We start from the raw sequence: 24,550 nt of genomic DNA, 5'->3' as shown, positions 1-24,550 counted from the left end.
ATTATCCACGTCAACACTGGCCGTGCTATGTAGGCCGGGTAACACCAACTGGACCGCCAAGTTAGCGATTTTTGATCAAAATTACCTGGAATGACTACATTGGTAATTTATTAAAAAATTTATGACTAAATTGACAAATCATCAAAATGTTTTGGACTAAATTGGCACAATTGAAAAGTTTAGGATTGAATTGGAAAGTTGTCAAAAGGTTTAGGACTGAATTGGAAAGTTATCAAAAGGTTCAAGACTGAATTGGAAAGTTGTCAAAAGGCTTAGGACTGAATTGGCAAGTTATCAAAAAGTTTAGGACTGAATTGACAAAATTGAAAGAATTAAGACTGAATTAGCCATTGTATAACAGATTTATGACTTTTTTTGACAATTTTTTCTTCTAGATGGTCTTTGGTCGGATTATGTAGTTAATAGGGATGATCGGTTCCCGGTCCGGTCCGGTTTCAAGGTGGAACCGAGAACCGGACCGAGAGAACCGGTTCCCAATTTTGGGAACCGCGGACCGGACCGATTGGTTCTAGAATCGAGAACCGGACTGGACCGCTAGTCCGATTCGGTTCCGGTCCTGTCCAATGGAACCTGTCACTTAGAGTTTAGTTTTTTTTTTTGGTTAAACACTTAAGGTTTGGTTCATATTTTACTAATTTTTGTCAATGAATTTATGTCAATGAAGTTCACTTAGGGTTTAATTCCCATTTTACTAATTTTTATCAATGAATTTATGATAATGAAGTTCACTTAGAGTTTAGTTCATATTTTATTAATTTTTTTTTAAAAAAATAACAAATATATATATTAAATAGTCGGTCCGGTCCAGTCCGGTTCCCCCTTGGAACCGGGAACCGGACTGCCCGGAAACCGGTTCCACTTTTAGGAACCGGGAACCGGACCAATAGTCCCGAGAACCGGACCAAATCCGTCGGTCCGGTCCAGTCCGGTCCGATCCCGGTTTGGGCGGTCCAAGTTGCTCACCCCTAGTAGTTAATTGGTGCTGTAAAGCTCTTTGAATGGAGATAGGAAAGCTGGCAAATACACAAACTTTGTGTAGTGGGTCAGGCTAAAAACTAAGTCTTGACTGTATCCAAATTTTTTTTTTTGTCGAATTGACTCTACCCAATTAACTCGCCGACGATCACGCGATCAGCTTCAACATTTGTTGGCGATGTACGGCAAGAGGTCCCGATGCGTGCAATCTAAACCCATGTGGCCTGATAAAAAGAAATATACTATGGAGCGTCGTTCTTTTCCCAGCAATTCACGACGAATTTTCCATTTCTGACCATATAGAATGTGCGCGAATAGTAAAGTTTTGGAGCAACACTATTATTGTAGCACGTGAAGTTTTTCCCAATGTGTCAAAAAAGCAACATCTTTATTCGGTCGCCCCCACACTTTTCCCTTGGTACGTGCATGTGGGGGCGACGACGACGGGGGGAAAAGAGATGGCACGCGAGCGATGGAAATTCGCCTAAATTCACGCCTCGGGAAAATTAGCCCCAAAAAAAAGTTAATAATATAAAAGTAATAAAACATGGGTTTTAACCAAACAAATCAATCTGACCTGCGTTTAAAAAAAAAAGCGAAAAGTATGACTATTTAGCCACGAAATCCCGTTAATTAATTAACTTCTAGATACGAGATTAACTAGGTAACCTTTTGTTCCCCACGTCTTTTCTCGAAATTTCTTCTCACGTCAGTTCATTACGATTAGTGTGATTTCGTGTCGATGCACGTGCGTGCTTGTACATGGAATTGGACCGAAGCTGCACGAGCAGATGGCGAGCCTTCTAGTTTGACCATCTAATCCATTGTTTAACGTTTTTTCTTTTTATTTTATAGAGAAACTTTTCCGTCAAATTTTTTCTAGATTTTGTTGGCCAACTTTATCGTTAAAAAAATAATTATTTGTTCAAAAATGTTTTTGACAAATTGGGTTACTCAACAGCCAGTTGCCTTTAGGAGACTGATCTCGGGTTTGGATCGCATTATTTTGGGCAAACACAGTGACGAAGGATTACCATGTACTGAAACCGATCAAAGATCGGCGAAATTATTCATTTTAAAATTTATACTATTTTACGCGGTCTATACAAAAAACTTAAAAAGTATATATAAATTATTATTTTTTAAAATTTTCGGTCGAAACCCGGTGGGAAGACACGTGTATCTTGTAAAACAAAATTGGAACACCTAATTTTCTTTTATGAGCAAGTCAACTTGAGAAGGGTAATGTAGCTTGGGGGCTTTTACCATTTGCGGACACAAAAGGCCCGCGTTCGTTGAACCAGAACAGAAGAGCTGTCGAACTTTTCCACCGAAATCAACCGCACGCTTCGAATGCCCGCAATTGGTACATTCATTCTCTCTTTTTATGCATTGTGAATCTACGCCAACAGCACTTTGTGACAAAAATTATTTTAAAAGTCATAAATCTATTGCACTTATGTTAATTGAGTCCTAAATATTTTCATATTTTTGTCAATTAAATCCATCCGATCAATTTTTACTGGACATTGCTGACATAGACGTCGGGCGACGTTGATGGGAATAATTTTTAAATTTTTCTCTTAACCTTTTCTTTCTTTTTCTTTCCTTTCCTTCTTATAGGTCGCTGGTCAACGGTCACAGGCAATGGCCAAGATGGCTGGCCTCGCCTGGAAAGGGCTCCCCTCACTAGATCCGATGAGGTCGACCCCCGCCCCACCCAAGCAAGCCTCACCCAGACGACGTCCGGCAAGGCCGCACTGGCCTGGGCAAAGGTCTGCCTCGCCAAATATGTGGCCTAGGCGAGGCTGCCCTGGCCTGAGGCGAGGGCGAGCGCCGGTGAGGGCCCCTCTCGCCTGTGGCCTGATGAACAGGCCGGACCATTTTCCAAACAAGCGTGTAATTGTAGTGCTGAAGTGAGTGAACAACTCTCTACTCAGACAAGCCTGAATCCTTTACATAACCTGATGAACAGTTCAGACTTCAAACTCAAAAGTCTTCGTGCAACAATGTCGCATCTCTTCCTGGTTGAATAGCCATTTTCCTTTTTCTCTCTGCCCAGAATCGATTGGAGTAAGTCAAGCCAGAAAGTCTCGATATTTACATTTTTCGCCTTGATCCCTTCAAGATTTATCAGAGCCATTGCTGGTTCGCAGCGGCGGCGAGTATTCTCTCTGCAAGATCCTGCTCTAGCTAGTTCAAGCTCGAGAATGAAGGAATCGGATTTCGAGGTCTCAAGCTATGATGATTCTTGGGTTAAACTTGGGTTTAGAGCACTGCAAAGAAATGGGTCGTTGTTGTGTTCACCGTTGGTGCTGGACAGGCGAGGGTCGGTCTCCCTAGATCTGGCGAGACCAGCCCTCCCGGCCATCGCTTGACGGCCTCCGGCAAAAAGAAAAGGGAAAGTAAAGAAAATATAAAAAAAAAAATTCAGAAAAATTAATAAAAATTTGTCAAAATATTAAAATATTATCTAAAAATATCCGCGTCAGTGATGTCCGGCCAAAATTGATCGGATGAATTTAATTGATAAAACGTAAAGAGGTTTATGACTCAATCGATACAATTAAAATGTTTAGGATCGAATTAACATTAGTGCAATAGCCTTTATAACTTTTTCGGTGAATTTTCCCGCGCTATTTGCTCGGTCCTGACGATATCCATTAGCCATTCGGAATATGCCGATCACAAGAATCGCAACAACCGCATCTTACATGTCAATCCACGTGACGCCCGAAATTCAAAAGCCTCTCGCTCCCAATTGGCCACGCCGCTTCCCCACTGTCGGGTGGGTGCAACCGTCGTCGCGCGGCACACTTGGCTTTCATACACGGGACACTCGGTTTGAATTCCCACCATGCAATTGTTTTTGCCCCGGTCAAAATGCAATCGGAACTTTTATACAAAACAAAATCCCTCCACGATTTCCGCAACATTGAACGAGTCGGAACGACCGAAAAAAAAAGGCAAAACATAGAATAGCAGCGATAATTGACGAGAGAATGCGACGGGACAAGACGAGGCCCCCCCGTGACGTGACCACTTCTGGCACAGGGGCCTCACTGCATAGGTGGGAGGAGGTTTGATGACTCTGCTTTCACCAAATCTCGAAATCATCGACCCACCTACCCTACGAAAGTTACTAAAAAAAAAAGGTTGAAAAAAAATATAAGGGGCAAGAATTTATGAAAAAAGATGAAAAGCATATGCTAACTTTATAAAAAGAGAAAACAAGCATATAATGCCGGATGCAGAAAATTCGTGAATTATTGCGGTAGGGGTAACGGGGGGGGGGGGGGGATGCCGGTCCAAATGAGTCCAAGCACTTTGGGCCACGATCGTGCCAATTATGCCGATTCGCACATTTTTACAACTTGGGAAACACCCATCATGCTCGAGAGAGGGAGAGGAAGAGCTTATGATGAGAGTTGAAAATTGAGTGAAAACCCTTCTCCATCGAATCATTTGTCACTTTGTCACTTGTCGAAATCATATGTCAATCGATCCGCCAATCTGGCCATATCGATGGTCCAAAGATTGCGTCGTCATTCTAGAATATTCCGGCACGACGTGATATGAGATTGTATTTTGTGTACCAATCGACAAAAAAACATCGGATTCAAAATTGAAATGTAAGAGTCGATCGATAAGCACGTCGGACATGTAACACGATTGGTCGGCTACGCCACGTCAATCGCGAAATCGTCGCGTAGAATATTCTTTCCACACGATAGGTCCCCTCCACAACATCACGAACCTAAGATGGGGTCCTGCCCAAACACGAGGTCCCTATTGAAGAAGGCGAATATGGCAATTTCAGACGATTTTATTAAAGTCGGGAAGTGGACAAGAAACTAAGCACCAGTATCTCCCTAATACAGAAAACCATCGTTGTCGGGGCCAAAAAAATAGAATTTGATGCTGGTCCCGTAGTCACAGTCGTGGTTTCAACAAACCCTCCAAAGCGCCACACTTAGCTGTCCACCACCACATCTAGACAGCCTGGTCTGATTAAATTCCTGTACTTTTAATTTATTTGATCGAGTTCTTCTCTGACGCCAAATTCGAATGTCATTTAACTGAACGCGATCGTCAGACGATGCCAGGATATGATGTAAATAAAAAAACTATGTGTAAATGCCAAAGCGGGCATGTGAGGAAAAATTTAGACATCGTAGATAAAGTTGGAGCATGATATGGACAAAATTTAACCAATATGAATGCCCGCGTCCTCGTGAACGGCTGGATTTAGACAAATTTTGGGTCGGAAAGAACCTGATTAGAAAAGATTATGAGAACCGAAAGATTTAGTAGAAAAAACGCGAAAGTTGGGATACAGAAAGTTCGAATTTTTCCCATTAGAAATCATCATTCAATACCAAAAAGCAAACGCTAGACAAATTTGGTGGGGTCTTTGGCTTAGCTGTTCCACCCCTTTGGTTTGCTATCTTGCCGCCATCGAATCTTAACCAATTTGGCCGAGAAAGAGGTTTTTCTTTTTCCCTTCTGTGCTCCTCGCGACGCCATCAATCGAAGACCACAAAAATACTTTCTCGAGCTTGGTCGATACGGTTGACCTACTCAGCTTCAACAAAAGGACCGGGGACTAAGCAGAAATCAAAAAAGGATCCAAAGAAAGACGCCGAAGACCTCCCCAACACACAATCAGCACATGAAACATATGACCACAAGAGTCTGAATTCATCACCAGAAAATGTGGATCACACACGGTCCCGACTTATTTCAGAGCTCCACAAGATCTGCCTCATTCGACATGAAACGGTTCGACAGTCAAGTCCGACATCAAGAAAAACCTGCACATAAATTATACCTCGGCCGTTCAAGTTTAAGCTACATAGGATGATCATCTCTACAGCACATACCGGAACAAAGAAAGAGAGAGAGAGATAAATGAGCAAAGATCTCATAATTAACAGACGACGGGGAACAAAGCAAACCCCCATGAACCATCAATACGACCCCAACTCCTCCATTTACCGTTTTACTTTTGGTTTCTTTCGAGAACTCCCATACCTTCATCTCCCATCTGCCGAAGTGAATGAACTAGCGAACCCAGACGGCCGCGTAGGTATACTCGTTTGGGTGCTCTCGCCGCTCGCTAAATATGAGGAAGAAGATTCGTCGATGTTACTATTTCCCTCATAGGCCTGCCACTTCTTGAGCGCTTGGGGTAAGGTCATATCCAGGTCGATCCCATAAATGTCCTCGGAGTCCGGCTCAGATGGCTTCCAGAGCTCTACAAGCGACGAGAGCACGCTAACCGCGTGACCCATGTCCGGCCTCTGGTAGGGTTCCCTTGCCGAGCAGTGGCCTGCGAGCTCGGCGATTGTGCTTATACTTGCCAGTGTTTCTTCGTCGAGGTCGATGACTGGGTCGATGGCTTTTCGGAATGTGTCCTTGTTGAGGTGCATTCTCCGGAACCATGTCACAAGGTGGACACTGTCCTCAGGCTGGGTTTCATCAAGAGCCCTTCTTCCCGTGATCATCTCCATAAGGATCACTCCGAAGCTGAAGACATCAGCTTTGGTGGTCACCCGTCCAGTCACTGTAAAGTACAGATGTAGGGCCATATCAAGTATTGATGATGAAGCAGTTTTTGCAGGACATTATGAAAATGCAGTATATGATCCCTATTCTACTTATCATTACCAGACATTTCTAATATCACCCCTCACTTATAAGATTCGACAGTAATATTATTCTCTTCAGCGGCAAAACATAGATAAAGTAAGGAGGTTGTCACTTTGACGTTTTGGGAGTAGCAAATTGGCGATATCAGCATTATTCAAATGATTGAGCATTCAGTTGCTCCAAAAAAAGAATTTGCACATGCAGATTAGAATGCTCCTCCATTTATGTAGGATGCTATTCCACTAACTTCAGTCAACTCACAAACTGCCACCTTCAAATGTTCATTAATCAATGATAATCTGCTGATTCTAGAGTGCAACACCAAGTATTGGAAGTTTTGGACCATAAAAGCTTGAAGTGTCACATCATTTGAAACGGGACAAAGGAGTCGGCTGATCCAATCTAAGACACGCCTTAACAATGGCAACATTCATTTGCTAGATAAAAACATTACAGGGCTCGTTTTAGCATTGCACGGGAAGCAAGAAGCAGCCAAGGCAGCCAAGGAAGACTCTCTCTAACCAAAAAAAGAGCTACTGAGAATCAGAGAAAGACTTCAAATCATGCGATCACCTAAGAAAATAAAAATATTTTTGCTCTGATCCTACTGTTCGCGTTAACCTGCGATCAAGTAATCCGCCAGTGTTGAAAATCCAAAAGCTATTAACTGTAAAAACCGACGGAGTTCTAGTTCAAGAAACCAATAATTCAAGAACCAAATAAGGTATCACATCAATCACACTGATCTAGCATGATAGACAAAATAAAGCTCTCCGGATGGGATATCTTCCTTCTAATATGTCAAATAGCCCAAGCGTTTTCTTTCTTCAGTAAGTATACATGCATGCACGCTATGATTTAATTATTTTCTAGCCTGCTTCTGGTCCTAATATTTCTAATAATTCTACACGAAACTCATACTTGACTTTTGACTGACCTAATTATGGTTCCCTAATCATGGCCAAAATCCAAGGAAATCGTCTACATGCTCGAATCCTGGACATTTTTAAGTAGCTTCCTATGGGTTTATAGCCATTTCAAGACATGTTGTCATTTGATCGAGGGTAATCATCTGCGGGGAAAAAGAACAGACAGCACCACAAAGGCAACTTCATGTTTAATGTAATTCAAAGAAGACTTACCGGCATATTCTGGTGCAAGATACCCAAAAGTTCCAGCAAGACGCGTTTCAATCGAGCATTTACCCTCAGGGGCAAGACGTACAAGTCCGAAATCTGACACTTTTGCCCGCATATCATCCCCAAGCAGTATATTTGATGGTTTAAGATCACGATGAATAAAAGTCTGATGAGCTAAACCGTGAAGATATTCGACCCCTCTGGCAACATCCAAGGCAATGCTGAGTCTTCTTGTCCACTCAAGAGGTTTCATTCCATCGTCTTTCCAGTTGAAAAGATGTTTACTGAGAGTCCCCTGAGGCATGTACTCGTAAACAAGAAGCCTCTCATTTCCTTCTAAGCAATACCCAAGCAATGCAACCAAATGCCTGTGCCTGACTTTCGTAAGAACGGCAATCTCAGACTTGAATTCATTCAAGCCCTTCTCTGACATTACACCGGACTCCATCCTCTTGACAGCAATCTTTGTCCCATCATGTAATTCGCCCTTGTAAACAGTCCCGAAACCACCTCTTCCCAATATATTGTCTTGACTAAAGTTGTTCGTTACATTCCTCAACACCTGAATAGAAATGACCATATTCCCAGCTTCAACCACATGAACGTCACCCGTCCCACCACTGCCTTGACTGTAGCTTTCGCTAGAACCACCATTAGCACTCGATCCTGCAACAGTGATCTTCACACCGTTTTGGTCGCCAGAATATCGAGGATGTATTACCATTACATTGTTTGGACTTTGCACTTTACCAGAACTCTTGGGCCTTTTTCTATACCAAATAAACAAACCGAGCAGTGCAATCACAGAAGCACCAGCAGCTAGAGGAACCACAATCCTTGCAATACTGGATTTCTTCTTGTCACCACCCGGTCCCAGGGGAGGTGAATCAGGAGCGCTAGGAGGTACAGCAATGTCTTTACCCATGTTAGGATTACCACTTGTAATTACGTTCACATTGCTCTGAAAACTAGGTACTTTACCAGACAAATTGTTGTTGGAAACGTCCAACACTATGAGATTAGGCAGAGTCGCAAGCTGAACAGGTATTGTACCGGTAAGATTGTTTTTGGACAGTAACAACCTTTGCAGCGATGTAAGCTGAGAATATCGAGGAGAAATAGTTCCAGAAAGACCCATGTTTTGGAAATTAATAACTGTGATGTTGCCCCCAGAACACGTAATCCCTGTCCACGAATTCCCCGAGTCACAAGTATTGTTCCCTTGCCAACCTTGAGCGAACTTAACAGGGTAACCCATTGGTTCAGCAATGGAGAGCAGTATATTAACTTTGGAATCGCAAGGAGCACCCGCAGTGGACGAGCAAAAGCTATTTTGACCCTGCATATCGACCTGAACAGCAGTACCAAAAGCAGGCATCGGTCCCTGGAGCAGATTATTCGTCAGATTCACAACCTTGAGGCTAGGAAGCTTCACCAGGGACTCGGGGACAACGCCAGTCAACTGATTGTCCCTCACACTGAAATCCCACAGATTCTTCAAATTCGAAACGTCGGGTATAGGACCCGTGAACTGGTTGCTGTGCAACCAAACCTGAGCCAACTGGGTCATATTTGCTATCACGTCCATCGTCCCGTTGAGCTTGGAATTCCCACTCTTCCCATTCAGCCAGAGGATCTGAATCGGCAACCCGGCGAAGCTCGCGGGCAACCCGCCCTCCAGGTTATGAAAGGCCAATTGAAGCTCGAACATACTGGGGAAATTCTCCACATTTATGAAATCGGGGATTCGACCGTTCACGTTCGCTCCATTCGCGGTGAAATTTTGAAGGGAGGTGCAATTTCTCAGGCTATCAGGAATTTCCCAAGAAGCGAAGTCATTATAGCTCAGATCAACCACTTGCAAAGCTGACATACCAGAGAAGAAATCCGGAGGAATGGAGCTGAAGTTGTTGTTGTTAAGAAACAACACCTGTTACAAAAAAAGGGCCAACAAAAAAATTGAAAATCACTCACCTTTCGCCTGAAGAATTCTCTAGGCAAGCTCCGGCGAGAAGCCCAGAAGAGAAAAAAGGAAAAAATTCCCACAAAACTCGGTACCTGCAGCTGAGCCAACCCGGCGAAACTCGGCAGGGCGCCGGTGAGTTTGTTCGTCATGACCTCGAATCGCACCAGGGAAGTGAGGTTGCCGAGGACCGGCGGGAGGGTCCCGGTGAGGCCTCGGTTGCCTATCTGGATCCGGGTCACCCGGTTATCAGAGCACGAGACCTGGGTCCACTGGCACGGGTCGGGGTCGGACCAGTCGAGGGAAGAAGGGAGGGCGAGGCTCTTCTTGAGCGCTTGCATTGCGAGGACGTCGTCCTGCTGGGTCTGGGCCGAGGCGGCGGTGAGGAGGAGGAGGAGGAGGAGGCAGCAGCACAGGAAGGCCGGGAGGAGGGCGAGGAGGACCCGGCGACCCATCTGGGGCCTCCGCGGGTTCCGCCGGGAGGCCGGCGGGGGAGCGGCGGGGGACGGAGGCGGAGGCGGAAGGGGGGTCTTTGACGGGGGCCTTCCTAGGGTTCATGCGGGGCGTCCGCCGCGTGGGAGAGGCGCTGCCTCTCCTGACGTTCGACCATGGAAACGGAAACTGCACGCACAGTAGAGAGAGAGAGAGAGAGAGGTGATGTACTGTTGCTTTTGAGAGAGAGGGAGGGAGAGAGGAGAAGAAGTAGCGGCGGCGATTGAGGATGCAGAAAATCAAGAGAGAGAGAGAGAGAGGAAAATGCTTTTGGAGTAAGCGTGGGTTATGATGGAAAGTGAGAGTAAAAGAGGGAAAAACCAAACCTCTCTTTCCTTTTGCTTTTTGGTAAGAAGGGATTGCTCATTGAATGACGACGGCCCCCCCCCCCCCAAAAAACATTTCTACCAAAACCCCTCGAAATAAATACATTCACGATAAATTTACCTTTCGTTAATTTTTATTAAATTAAAATAAATATCATGAAAAATCATAAAATGGTACTCTCGCGACAAACGGGTAGCTATCACGTGCCATTTAGTTCAGCAATCTGATTGTGAAATTTTTCACAAGTGTGCCGATTTGGTATTTAATTTTGGGTAAATTCGTCATGGGTTATTTCAGTTTAGAATTTTTCGTGACATTAATCCTGAACATATTAAGACCGATCTCGGTGTAAAATAAAATAAATTATCTTTTCGTCGTCGTCATCGTGGTGATTTGAAATTTAGCTACTCCTTCCTCGTGCCAGATCTCCCGTAATAAGGCATGTAAATTACTTCTCGCGCCAAATGAGTTAACTTATTAGTAAGTACCCCGATTCTTAAATCCATATTTACGTCCCCGCGTGCTTTCCTTTTCTCTAATTTTCGTTTTTTTTTTCCGCCTCTCAGAAAAGGACAAAATTTTGACCGCGCTCTTGTGTGTGTGTGGGGGTAGGGGTAACGCGACAGCTTGCACATGCGCGTGGGGCCCGCGGGGACTTTTAAATCGGGAAATCAAATATTAGGTGCGACTTAGGACCAAAATGCCGGACACGTAAAGGGACCGTGTAAGAATTTAAGGAGGCGATGTACAGTTGTAATCAACCGGAGGAGATTATGGCCTGCATTTAGATTATTTAATGCCCTGTTCTTCGCGACGTGGAATGTGGTTAGATTTGACTAATCGAGCATGATATTGACCAGGATCGCTTGCGTTACTGCTAAAGATCTTTTGATACCCTAAACTAGGAAGTGCATCACATGCGAGCTCGCGTGGGGGGAGGAAACGAAGTGAAATCGCGTGGAGAGACATGGATCGCTTGAAAAGCTCGTATGGGCATGTGGGATATCCGCGCGCATTTTGCGTGTGGATACCCATTAAACGAGTGGGCCGGATCGAATTTAGGTTGGTCGGAAATGGTCCGACCTAAATCGATCAACTTAACCCGTTTTTAACCCGTTTTTATACAATGCAAATTCATCGATCCATTCCCGACCGAAGACAATATCCGACCCGACCCATATTACTAAAACAATTCCTTACCGAGGTAGGAGCGTGCAGTGAGCGAGATCGAGCAAGGGCGAGAGAGAATAAAGAGAGAATCATAGAGGTGAATTGGGTCGAAGTACATTGTGAACTCATTTAACATCCGTATTATTTTGAGATTTACCATTTTAAATCAATTTACAACCCATTTACTGAATAAAATTAATGCATATAATAACTCAACCCATCAAATATAGATTAAGAAATGCGCCTATGACTCATTTTGACGGGTTCATGTGTGTGCAAGAAATTAAAAAGTTGAAAACTTAAGAAAAAAAAAATCACTTTTATTCCATGAAGTGTTGTACCGTGAAATGCTAACAAGAAATCATCGACGAAACCTCAAAATTGCATTATTAATTTAATGCGCGTGCCATCGCGTGAAGTATTTAAAGGGTGAAAAAAGACAAATTTCCGAAAAAGACACGAGGAAAATCGACGCAAAGCTGGCGGTGCGTCATTTAACTTGGAAGTTACCCCTTTTTTTAATATTAATCTTTCTTTTACCAATAATAATTTTCCAGATTAGTTTAATCGCGACACCAGATAACAAATTATACGTGTTAACAAACAAGCAGATGACAGTTTCTCGAATGGAAGCATCTGCAGGTGGCGGGGGGGCCCACAGACGACCCGTGACCCAGACCCGAAAAAATCCAAAGATCCGCTCGTCCTTTTCCGTCATTCGGACAATTTAAAAAAAAGAAACCGAAAAACATAAATAAAAATAAAATAAAATATTCGTCTCTCCAGGACATTCCGGTCCCACGTGGCGATGCGAGCGCGCACCTTCCCGAACATAATCATCTTCTTATGTTAATCTAATCGAAACCCTCCCCCTTAATCTTAAATCTAATTTCCGTTTGTCACGACCCGCGTTGAATATATGCCCTCCTCCTTCCGGTATGTCTGGCCACCTCCTTCGTCCCTAACAACCCGCATTCATCGTTATCCAAACTCCAAACCGAACCGAACCGAGCCGAGTTGAGCCGAGTTGCATGGCATTACTGCGCTAATCAGAAATTAACAGTCGTCGGGCCCCACGTGATATTAATTCCTGACGTCATAAATAGGATTAGTTGGGTTAATGTGATGATGTAGGCCGAGCCCGGCCCTATGCTGAGGATTCTGCCGGCCTCGGCTATTTAAGCTTTAGGTCCTAATCGGGTCCACAGGAAGAGGAACTTTCACAATAAGGCCCATTATGGAGTAGGGGGTTTCCCTTAGGCCATGTGGAAAAAAACGTGCATAAGATGGCAACTGCAATATGGTTACAAGCTCTCGTGTTTCACCTACCCAATGTGATATGGAATCGATCTTTACATTGTCGGCGACGCGAAAAAGTTCCATGCCCTGCGCGTGGAGTTGTGGTGGGAAGGATATGCTGGATTACCCGCTTTTTTTTTTAGTTTAGAAATGTAAAACGACTCGACTTTGAGACATTGAAATGAGATGAGGACATGAAAGGCTTGAGGATCAAGATTGGGGTAGTACAGACACGCCCTAGCGAACAATTAAGTTAATTTGGGTCTCTCATAATGTTATCCATTTGACTTGTACCCCACAAAAAATAGTGCTTTTCCGGACAGTGTATTTCAACACTTCTTGATCTGTGACGAGGAATAAAACATTTTTTTGACACCTGTTTTAAAACTAGAGGTGATCAATAGGTGGGTTTACAAGGTCACTTAGGTCGGGCCTAAAGTGTTGTCCAAGCCTACCCATAATAAAAGTTTTATACTCGATATAATCGAGCCGCAAAAAGGTGCCATTTGGACCGATATGGCTCCAGCGGGCCCATGGGCTGTCAAGCCCATAATCGTGTGCATTTGAAACTCAATTAAGTATTCATGAATGAACAAACACATTGCACTGTAATCCATGCAGCCCTACTCGATGCATCTTCATTTGGCATGGGAATTTTCCCATCCATAAGTCCTAATTTAGTCTTCACATGAAGCGCCAATAGTCATAGCTCCGATCCAAGCTGAAGAGTTCCCTTGACCAATCAAGGTTGAGAGACTAAACTCATACCGTTATTTATCGGTGGATGAATATACAATGGATCATTTGTATCCATCACCATTAGGTCATGTAAGGTCTGACTTCTTGATCGGTTATTTATCACATTGGATTGATCGGAAGCCACGGAGGATCAACAAAAGACAATGAAACAAGATTGTAAATAATGTGGTGAAATGATCTTATGCTCTGATATCAAATAAATTTTGCAATAAGGTCAAAATTCTTAGTGTGAAAGCTTAACTTATCATTGATTCTCCTACACATACAAGTTTACAAGAGATGTGATATACTATTAGAACATTCAAAATTCAAATCCCAGTATTTAAAGTAGAAGTTGGGAATATCAAATATCCCATACAATCACACAATCTTGATTGTGAATATAAGAAAGCTTTATAAGACACCTCATCTTCTTTTTATATGGGTATTCGTATCTTTAACATCTCCTTGTTTCACTTAATTGGACGTGAACCGATGCATCTTTAGATCCAATATAGTAGATACGAATTCACTCATCGAATCTTGTTTTGAGACACGAAAAACGTTGTGATATCTGCCCGGCATACGAGGTTTCGATATCTTTTCGTTGAAGCAGCATGATATTGTCCTGGGATGCTTTATATATATAGAAAAGTTGCCATTGGAAATGGTAGATCCAAGGACAGAGAGTAAATAAAGCACTCATTTTATACCTTACACAATAACGTTTACAAGTCTTATTCATAGAGACATCATCTCAGACAGTTTCGAGACGCTGAGTTCACGTTTGATGAGACAACATAACATAAAAAGCCATGCAAAAGCTAGAATCGACATTTCTAGCCGTCTTTATTGCAGGGTGGTTGTTGTCTTCATAGATCTTCATGGAACCCTGCGTGAAGAATCGAAGGAGCATTAGCAAAAAGACTCATGGGCAAATAATTATATGCACAGAAACTAGAAAGTAAACGAACGTTGCGTGGAAAACAATCATGTAAACTCGTATCGCTCCAGAAGCACATTGGTTGTCCACAGAAAGCACCGCATGCGTAAATCATTCCATCTTTAATTCACCAAGAGTCCCTTTCCAAAACCTCTCCGACGAACAGACAATCCGTTTCCTCGAGCATGACGATTGATTTAGCAAATTAAAAGTTGTTCTCGACTGTCAAGAGATTTTATCCTTTACGTACTGAAAATAGGTGACTTCCACATTGCCGGCATCTGGGTTGGCGATGGTTGCGAAAGCTTCTTTCGAGAGGTCGATGGTAGCGGCACACCCGGGCGGCGGGCAATAGTCGACGATCTTCACCCTGACCGTCCCGCTCGTGCACGGGTTAGGAGTACCCGGGACGGCGGCGCTGGTGCACGTTACGTTGTAACTTCTTCCGCAGGCGGCCCCGCCTTACCAGAACACGTTGCTGGCTGCGGCTATCATCACGCCCTGAGGCTGGTATCCATAACATGCGGAAGCTGTAAGACCAAAGAATTTGACGATGTAATTGATTAGCCAAAAAATAAGGATCAGCTCGACAACTTTCATTAGACACCTCAGAGAGTCCAAGTTGAAAATGCCTTATTTTCATACTGCGATCTTGTCAGGCTAAGAGTCATCTTGTCTTTCGGAGTATTGTCTGTAACGTTTTCCTAATGTGGGTTACATTAATTGAGATTGTTATTACCTGCTTACGGGTCTGGTCTAATAAGGTTGGATATAAGGTTTCTTAATTGGTCGGATATGGGCCCAGCTTGTGTGGGCCGAGTTCGGCCCGGCCCGTTATGAGAGGGCCTGGCTGGAAACTCTATAAATAGAGCTGCAGGTCCCTCCTCTGCACCCAACTCTCTCCAATTTCTCTCAAATGCTCTCAAACTCACCTAAGGCTTCTGTGAGCTAGCTGAGGCGGTCTCATAGCGCCGGGACTTCGAGGGTGACAGGGGAGAAGACCTACGGCACTGGTTCATCGTCATTTCCGCATCCAGGACGATGGAACCCAAATCAGATGCACAAATTCTATCCATCCTTTTACCGTACCGTTAATATCTCGCTATGGTGATCCTAGGGCGTTCGGCCGAGCCATACGGGTCGGCCAACATGTGGTATCAGAGCCGCCATAGTTGAGAAACGGGCCGGTACTGTTCATATGTGTTTTTATTTTTTTCATCCGTTGAATGTTAGAATAAATTACATAGATGGATAGATCGTCGCGAGATGAGTAAAATGAGTGGTCGCCGGTCACCGGGGGCCGCCGGAGGTGGCCGCACGCGCCCCCACGCGCCCCCACGCGCCAGGGCGTCGGAGAGCCCCGGCGGCACACGCGCGGCCACGCGCGGGTGTTCCCAGCGCGTGCAACGCACGTGCTAGGGTTTCCGCGAGCCGGGTCGATCCGGCTGACCCGACCCGACTTCGGACCCGACCCGTTGACCCGACCCCTGGATTGACCCGACCCGGACCTGACCTATTGACCGAACTGGTCAACCGATCGGATTGGTAAGCAGTCAGACCGGTTTGCGGTATGACCGGTCGGACCGGCCTTTTTGGCCGGCTTAAGCGCCGGCGCGTGAAGCCCACGCGCCGCCCCTTCAGGAGGCGCGTGAGGGCGCTTCCAATCTCCGATTGGAGCGTGCAAGGTACCGGCGTGCTCGTATAAGAATTATCTACAATGTGGTATATTTATTTTACATGTTTGATACTTTTAAGGATGTGAAAATACATATGGAACCCTATATGCGCGTATTTTTAGGGTATATTTTCGTATTTTCCTGTATTTCTCTATGGTTTAAGAGATACAGATTAAAGCTTACATGTATATGATGACATAAGGACATGTAGATCATGTTTCATTGATAGTATGTATAAGGTTCAACATATATCAATGTATAGAGCAATGTAATTAGCATGGTATGTAATTTTAGAGACATTGCCCATGTCTTCTAGTCTAGAATTACATATTTATAGTATATGTGAGACATAAAGTTTATGCCTTAGTATGAGAGAGTTTCAATTATTCAATTTGGTAGTGACCGCCAAAGTGGCACATTTGATTGAGTTTGAGAAATATCAGTCTCATATTGTTAGGATGTCTCATGTTCTAATGTGTTGTCATACTCCCAAAGGAGGTGATTATGTATTGGTTCATGGAGGGATGCATGTACAGCATGCGTGAGGAATGACTGATCCTAGTGGTTCATACACCCAAAGGTGGTGAATTCATAAAAGATTGGAATACATTCTCATGGCCGTTGTTATGTAGAGGGTATACAATTGCATGTCATGTATTCTGCCCAAAGGTGATTATATGATGATGTGTGTAACTCTCAGGAAAGTACTCACATGATACTGATTATAGACATTGCTTGTTTTTTAACAGTCACCTTCTCCATAAACGGCAACTCCATAAGTATTGAGGTTCTTACTGGTTCAAACTTTAAGAAATGAAAAGAGGATTTTCTATTTGGTATGGAACTGGCAAATATTCATATTGCTCTCACTGAGGATAAGCCAGCAGATGTCACTGCTGATAGTACGGATATGGAAAAAGCACTGAGTGCCGCCTGGGCAAAGAGCAATAGGATTTGCTTGTTACTGATGAAGCGATCCATTAAGGACCATTTGAAGAGTAGTTTGCCAGCTGACTGCACTGCTAAAGAAATGACGGAAACCTTGCAAGCAAGGAACCGTGACTCGTCTAATGCTGAGGCTGGGACATACATGCAGTTACTCAGTAATATGAGTTATGATGGTTCAAGTGGGGTTAGGGATTACGTCCTTAGGATGGTAGACCTACAGACGAAACTAAAGGTTCATGAGATTATCCTTTCTGATGCTTTCATTGTGCATCAAGCCCTGAACACACTTCCTGTTGAGTATGGAATTATAAAGACCAACTATAATTCCCAAGATGAAAAGTGGTCGGTCAATGACATGATAGTTAGGGTAGTGGCAAAGGAAGAGAAACTGAAGAAAGATAAAGGGAATCTTGCTTTCTATGCCTCTAGTTCCAGTAGCAGGAAGAGTAGTAAGTTCAAGAATCGTACTCAGAAAGGAACTCCTAAAACCACCGGTCATTTAGATAATCTGGGTCCTGAGAAAACACCTTTGAAGAAGAATGGTGTTCACTGCTACTTTTGTAGGAGGAAGGGTCACACGAAGAAAGACTGCAATAGATATAAAACTTGGTTGTCCAAGCGTGAGTAGTCAGGTATTGATTCTTTGGCACTTGTTTGTGAATCCAACCTATTAGAAGCCCCATCCAGTTCTTGGTGGCTAGTTAGCGGTGCAACTAATCATGTTGCGTATACCATACAGGGATTCACAAACAGAAGGAAGCCAAATCAGGATGAATTAAAGCTCACTGTAGGAAACAACAAGAGAGTCGACGTCGAGTTCGTGGGAGATGTCATATTAATTTTGGATTCTGGTTTTAATATGATGTTAAGAAACACCTTTTATGTACCTTCCTTCAGATGGAACTTAGTTTCCGTATCAAGTTTGGATGTTTGTGGTTACTCTTTTGAAATAAAGAACAATATGGTTTTTATGTTCTTTGATTCAAATAAGGTTGGGTGCTGCAACATATCGAATGGATTGTACAGATTGTGTTTATCTCCCAATGATATATACGTCGCTTATATAGCTGAAAGGGTTGTTTCCAAAAGACCTTTACCTAAGGAACTGTCTTATGCATTGTGGAATAAACGACTTGGTCACATCTCTAAGGAAAGAGTGGAAAGGCTGATAAAGACAAACATCTTGCCTACTCTTGAAAGTGACCTAGATACTTGCGTAGATTGTTGTAGGGGTAAGATGACCAAGATAAAGAAGAAAACCGCAGTCCGTAGTTCTGACCTGTTGGAGGTCATTCATACTGACATCAATGGACCCTATACGGCAACATTGTGTAGAAATTTCTATTTCATCACATTTACAGACGACTGTTCCCGATATGGTTATCTGTTCTTGATTAAGGAGAAGTCTGAGTCTCTTGATAAGTTCAAGATTTTTCGGACTGAAGTCGAGAAACAGCTGGGAAAAGTCATAAAGATTGTCAGATCTTATCGAGGTGGTGAATATTATGGCAGGCATGGCGATGCTGGACAGCTGAAAGGGCCATTTGCCAAATACTTGGAGGATTCTGGAATAGTTGCTCAATTTACTATGCCCGGGAGTCCTGAACAAAATGGTGTGGCCGAAAGGCGAAATCGCACCCTGATGTGGACATCGAACCCTATCGAGGAGGAGGTGCTAGGGACCTGTTGTTCTATCCGCTAGGCCCGATCACTCGAGCGAGAGCGAAGGAATTCAAACAAGCTGTCGGCATCATGGTTCAAGATATTTGGAATGGAGACAATCTGGATTCGAAACTTGAAGATTATGAAGCTCCTTGGCGCAACATGATTACTCTTGGTCCAGCGAATTCCGAAGGAGCTTAGAATTGACAAACTCCGAATTGGCTCAAATTTGGATGGACGCTTGGAAACGGGCCGCTGATCAATACACACTACTTTAGTAGTGAATGATGACGTTTTTTAGCGATTTGAAATCGTTTAGATGAACTTTTAGGCCTTTTTCCATTTTTGGACGAATTTTTAGTAATTAAGGTTATTTTTGTAATTTTAAGCCTAGTAGGATTAGGATTAGGGTTAGCACCCTATATAAGGTTGCTTATAGATTTCTAAGAGGGGGCAGAATTTTATATAGAGGAATTTTCTTCTTGAGTTCTCTTGAGGACTAGATCTTATCAAGGCTCCTTTGTGGCGATCGAATTCAACTTATCGAGCAAGATCGCGAATTCTCTTGTTCGTGGCGTTATAGCGTGGATTGGTTGACACAGGTTCGTCAACAGGTCGCGTTCATACCGAGATTACCAATCACAGGTTCGATTGGGGGTCGAGGTCAACAATTCGTAACTCACAGATCTTCGTAGAACGATCATCTTCCGCACAGATTCATATCACACCCTTATGGACATGATGAGGAGTATGATTAGCAGGACGAACTTACATAATTTTCTATGGGGTGAAGCCTTGAGAACAGCTCTCTACATTCTAAATCGTGTTCCTACCAAGGCTATTCCAAAGACTCCTTTTGAATTATGGACTGGACGTAAACCTAGCCTAAATCATCTTAAAGTTTGGGGGTGTCCTTCAAAAGTAAGGTTATACAATCCAACATTGAGCAAGTTGGAATCCAAAACCACTCGATGTTACTTTATATCTTACCCAGATCATTCGAAAGGGTATCGGTTCTATAATCCCCATGGAGGCACAAGAATTGTGGAATCACAGACAGCGAAGTTTCTGGAATTTGATGTGGCCGAAGAAGGTAGTTGCTCTCAGACTATTGAGGATAATGATATGGTAGGTACTAGTGTGTCTTTCTCTCTACCTATACAGATGATAATGGAGACCTCTACACCAGAGACTGAGCCTGTTGTGGTCCAAGATCCTGTTATTGAAACAGCTCCTGATGAAGTACTTTAAGCCCCTCAGGTGCAGGATGAGGTTGTAATAGCTCCACTAAGGAGATCTATCAGGCAGAGACGATCGGTTATACCACCAGATTATATGGTCTATCTGGGAGAGCATGACTACGATATAGGCTGCGTGGTTGATCTAGTAACTCATTCAAATGCTATTTCTTGTCCTCAATCAGATATGTGGGTGGATGCAATGAAAGACGAGATACAGTCTATGAAATATAATGGTGTTTGGGAGCTTGTTGAATTGCCTAAAGGTTACAAGTCCATCGGTTGCAAATGGGTATATAAGACTAAAAGAGACTCCAAAGGAAAGATTGAGAAGTTCAAAGCCAGACTGGTAGCCAAAGGTTTCACTCAGAAAGAAAGAGTAGACTATGAGGCAACTTTTTCTCCAGTCTCTTCTAAAGATTCTTTCAGAGTGATTATGGCATTAGTAGCTCATTTTGACATGGAATTACACCAGATGGATGTTAAGAATGCCTTTCTGAATGGAGACCTTGATGAGGAAGTCTATATGGTGCAACCCGAAGGTTTTGCAGTTGATGATTCGGGTGAGCTTGTGTGTAGATTGAAGAAGTCTATTTATGGCCTTAAGCAAGCTTCTAGACAATGGTATTTGAAGTTTCATAGTGTTGTCACTTCATTCGGTTTTTGTTGAGAACAGGTTGGATCAGTGTATATACAGCAAGGTCAGTGGGAGGAAATTTATTTTTCTCATACTCTATGTAGATGACATCTTGCTTGCAAGTAGTGATATTGGTTTACTACATGAGACAAAGCGAATGTTGTCGAAGAATTTTGACATGAAGGACCTTGATGAGGCGTCTTTTGTCCTAGGCATTGAGATCCATAGGGATCGTTCTCGCCGAGTATTGGGTTTGTCTCAGAGGACATATGTTGATTGTATTCTAGAAAGATTTAGTATGCAGCACTGCAGGCCAGGAATTGCTCCTGTCGTAAAGGGTGATAAACTGAGTCTGTCACAGTGTCCTCATACAGATGTTGAGAAAACCCAAATAAAGGATATACCTTATGCTAGTGCACTTGGAAGTATCATGTATGCTAAAGTTTGCACTAGACCAGACATTGCTTTTGCAATAGGACTTCTAGGTAGATATCAGTCAAATCCAAGACACGATCACTGGGTTGCTACCAAGAAGGTTTTGAGGTACTTAAAGAGGACAAAAGACTATATGCTGATCTACAGACATGTTCAAGACCTACAGCTGGTAGGGTATTCGGATTCAGACTTTGCTGGCTGTCAGGATGAAAAAAAGTCGACAACGGGTTACGTCTTTAAGTTAGCAGGAGGTACAGTATCATGGAAAAGTGAGAAACAGAAATCAATGACATCCTCTACCATGTAAGCAGAGTTTGTAGCATGCTTTTCGGCCGCTACTCAGGCAATTTGGCTCCGGAACCTCATTAGGGAGTTGACCGTTTTTTATTTTGTGGATCGGCCCATACAGTTGTATTGTGACAATAACTCTGCAGTGTTGTTTGTTAATAACAACAGAGGTCTCAAGGGGTCTAAGCATATGGAGGTCAAGTACTTGACCATAAAGGAAAAAGTCAGGGATGGTGACATTACAGTAGAGCACATTTCCACAGATGATATGCTAGCAGATCCACTAACTAAAGGCCTTCGCCCCTGTATTTTTGAAAGACATGTCGTTAGCATGGGTTTAGGAGTATCATGAGATACTATTGTTTAGTGGGAGCTGCTTTTATTTATGCTCTAATAAAGTTTACATCTGTATTTTGTTACTCTTTGTAACATTTTGGATGTGTATCAACTCATTTACATTCAATAAGGTGTTTCTAAATGCATTGTTGTCATGTTAAATACACATATAAGGTGAAAATCTTAAGGTACCGTGTAAACCTTGAGTAAAGGCTATGGGCATTCAGTTATTAGTCTTAAGGATATGTCTTATTACACATAAAGTAATGTAAACAATAAGGATAAGACATATGTAGGTTCATTGGAACCATAAAGATATTCTCTAGTAACACATCAGGTTTTTGTGACACTTAAGGAAAGAGAATGAGGACTGACAAAGGGGATGACACATGAGGTATCACTCTTTATGAGGTGTCATCTGTTTGCCACACAACCATATCGAATCCATATCAGTAAAGTCTAAGACACTTATGACCATGGAAGGCTCTGCGTGATTACATGCAGTTACCGCCATGATTCGGTGTTTGAAACTTTATGGGATCGGATTGACTATTAAGAATTATCCATAGACCAAATAAAACAGCACATAAGGTACGATTTCAATTAATATAGCCCAAGTGGGAGAATGTAACGTTTTTCTAATGTGGGTTACATTAATTGAGATTGTTATTACCCGCTTACGAGTCTGATCTAATAAGGTTGGATATAAGGTTTCTTAATTAGTCGGATATGGGCCCTGCTTGTGTGGGCCGAGTTCGGCCCGGCCCGTTATGAGAGGGCCTGGCTGGAAACTCTATAAATAGAGCTGCAGGTCCCTCCTATGCACCCAACACTCTCCAATCTCTCTCAAACGCTCTCAAACTCACCTAAGGCTTCCGTGAGCTAGCTGAGGCGGTCTCATAGCGCCGGGACTTCGAGGGTGACAGGGGAGAAGACCTACGGCACCGGTTCATCGTCATTTCCGCATCCAGGACGATGGAACCCAAATCAAGTGCACAAATTCTATCTATCCTTTTACCGTACTGTTAATATCTCGCTATGGTGATCCTAGGGCGCTCGGCCGAGCCATACGGGCCGGCCAACATTGTCATCAAAGGGATTTGAATGTCGAACCACGGGCGTCCCAAGAAGAAGAGCAGAGCAAACAAAGCATGCCCAAAAGTAAACCAACCCCTTGGACTGCTACAAAAAACATCATTGGATTTCAAAGTAACACGATCTAATTCAAAAATTTGACCCGGTCGAGTGGTGACTGGTGAGGTCGGGAGAGGCCTGTAGCCTCGTCTCTCTCAAGATCGTGATTTTTCATAACTTTTTTTTTTATTCCGGGCGCACGATTATTTGGACAAGCGCTATGACATGGCACTAATGTGGTTTGCAATGTCAATATTTCCAGTCCTATGCATATGACGAAAGGACTGACTTGCATAAAAAAAAGTATTGAATCTGAGGACCCGATTGGGAAAAAAAAAATTAAGTACGTTATCGAATGAGTAATAAATTCAGACTTCGCGATACCTTTGTTCCTATAAATATTCGGATGCGACATGCGCTTATATCATCATTTCGATGAGAAACCCACTTAAGAAATTCTCGAGCCAACGGATTATACTATTTAAGGTCATAGACAAATATAAGACGCGGGCTGAAAACTCGGAGAACGACTCGAACATATGTTCATAAGTTAGTGGAATTGAAAAATTAGATACGTTTTTCGAGCCTAAATCATACTCAAACGCCCCTAACTTTAATCCCTAACTCCATCACAACTCTATGCAGAAACATCTTGCAATGATGCACAAGAGGAACTTACAAACGTATGTCTCGTAATACGTTGCGGTGCCCGAAGCAGCTCGAGTTGCCATTGGCATGCAGCAAAACATAAGCGCAAATAAGGTTAGGACAGAGGTATTGTAATTAGCTGCCATCATTGCTCTAATCCCTCGCTACTCTCTCTCTCTCTCTCTGAGAAATCTTGCACCATCCTACTAGGGTATTTATATCCGAGCTCCACATTAAAAAAATATATGTCTCTTTTCTTTTTTTTCCCATCTTTGTCTTTACTTCGGTTGTAAAGACAAATTTCCTATTTCGCTATCAAATTCAATGATTTCACTCGTTTTTGCTACAAAAGAAAAATTCGCAAACCATATCGGTGTCGGTCCAAATGGTCACATATATTAATGATGGTGGAATTTATTTTTAATCTATGTTGATGTTATTCCTTTTCCAAATACGTGGTGCAAATATTACTCCCTTTTTTCAACGTCATAAAGAGATTTGAATTGTTAAAGTTGCCGCAATAAATTTTAGCGTCATCATGTCTGCGTAAGCGTTATTCCACACAATGAGCAAAGAACTAGGAGTTCCCCAAAGCTTGGTGGAGTAATGGTAGTTTTTACATTGTTAGGTTGAGAATTTAAAGGTGAGAGAATGGAATAGTCACAGAAGCATAGATATTAATAAATTTGGCAATAATTGTTAAACAAGTTTGTACGAACTCATTATAGATTATTCTCATCAAGAATCTTTTTGATTGTTCTAAAGATTTCACTCCTATGAAAGTTAGCAACATTGCTTTGTTCTCTTCTGTTGTTGGAGGCTGACACTT

General features: G+C 42.9%; 1 protein-coding gene and 2 long non-coding RNA genes across 4 annotated transcripts; all 3 read right to left on the bottom strand.

The window, feature by feature from the left end:
• Positions 1-5,285: 5,285 nt before the first annotated feature.
• Positions 5,286-10,451, bottom strand: LOC115670645 (receptor protein kinase TMK1-like). 2 transcript variants are annotated; one of them, XM_056309356.1, is made up of 4 exons: positions 9,846-10,451; positions 7,791-9,717; positions 6,031-6,562; positions 5,286-5,810 (listed from the first exon to the last, which is right to left on the bottom strand). In XM_056309356.1, exons 1-3 carry the CDS (start codon positions 10,203-10,205, stop codon positions 6,033-6,035), a joined length of 2,817 nt encoding a protein of 938 aa, XP_056165331.1. In that variant the 5' UTR covers positions 10,206-10,451; the 3' UTR covers positions 5,286-5,810; positions 6,031-6,032. The 2 variants fall into 2 exon arrangements, with proteins under 2 accessions (XP_056165331.1, XP_030447823.1); XM_030591963.2 differs by lacking the exon at positions 5,286-5,810 and having other exon boundaries at positions 5,812-6,562.
• A 4,039-nt stretch (positions 10,452-14,490) lies between these two features.
• LOC130137787 (uncharacterized) lies at positions 14,491-15,064 on the bottom strand. Its single transcript, XR_008816223.1, has 2 exons — positions 14,970-15,064; positions 14,491-14,668 (listed from the first exon to the last, which is right to left on the bottom strand). It is a non-coding gene; the product is annotated as an uncharacterized LOC130137787 (long non-coding RNA).
• Positions 15,065-15,138: 74 nt separating this feature from the next.
• Positions 15,139-23,896, bottom strand: LOC130137786 (uncharacterized). Its single transcript, XR_008816222.1, has 2 exons — positions 23,753-23,896; positions 15,139-15,249 (listed from the first exon to the last, which is right to left on the bottom strand). It is a non-coding gene; the product is annotated as an uncharacterized LOC130137786 (long non-coding RNA).
• Positions 23,897-24,550: the final 654 nt, after the last annotated feature.

The sequence above is a fragment of the Syzygium oleosum genome, unplaced genomic scaffold (assembly GCF_021117445.2).
Source record: "Syzygium oleosum isolate NSW1041296 unplaced genomic scaffold, Sole_v2.1 Sole_v2.03, whole genome shotgun sequence".
Taxonomy (NCBI): domain Eukaryota; kingdom Viridiplantae; phylum Streptophyta; class Magnoliopsida; order Myrtales; family Myrtaceae; genus Syzygium; species Syzygium oleosum.
The sequence above is the reverse complement of the archived record's forward strand: the minus strand, read 5'-3'. Positions and strand labels throughout refer to the sequence as shown.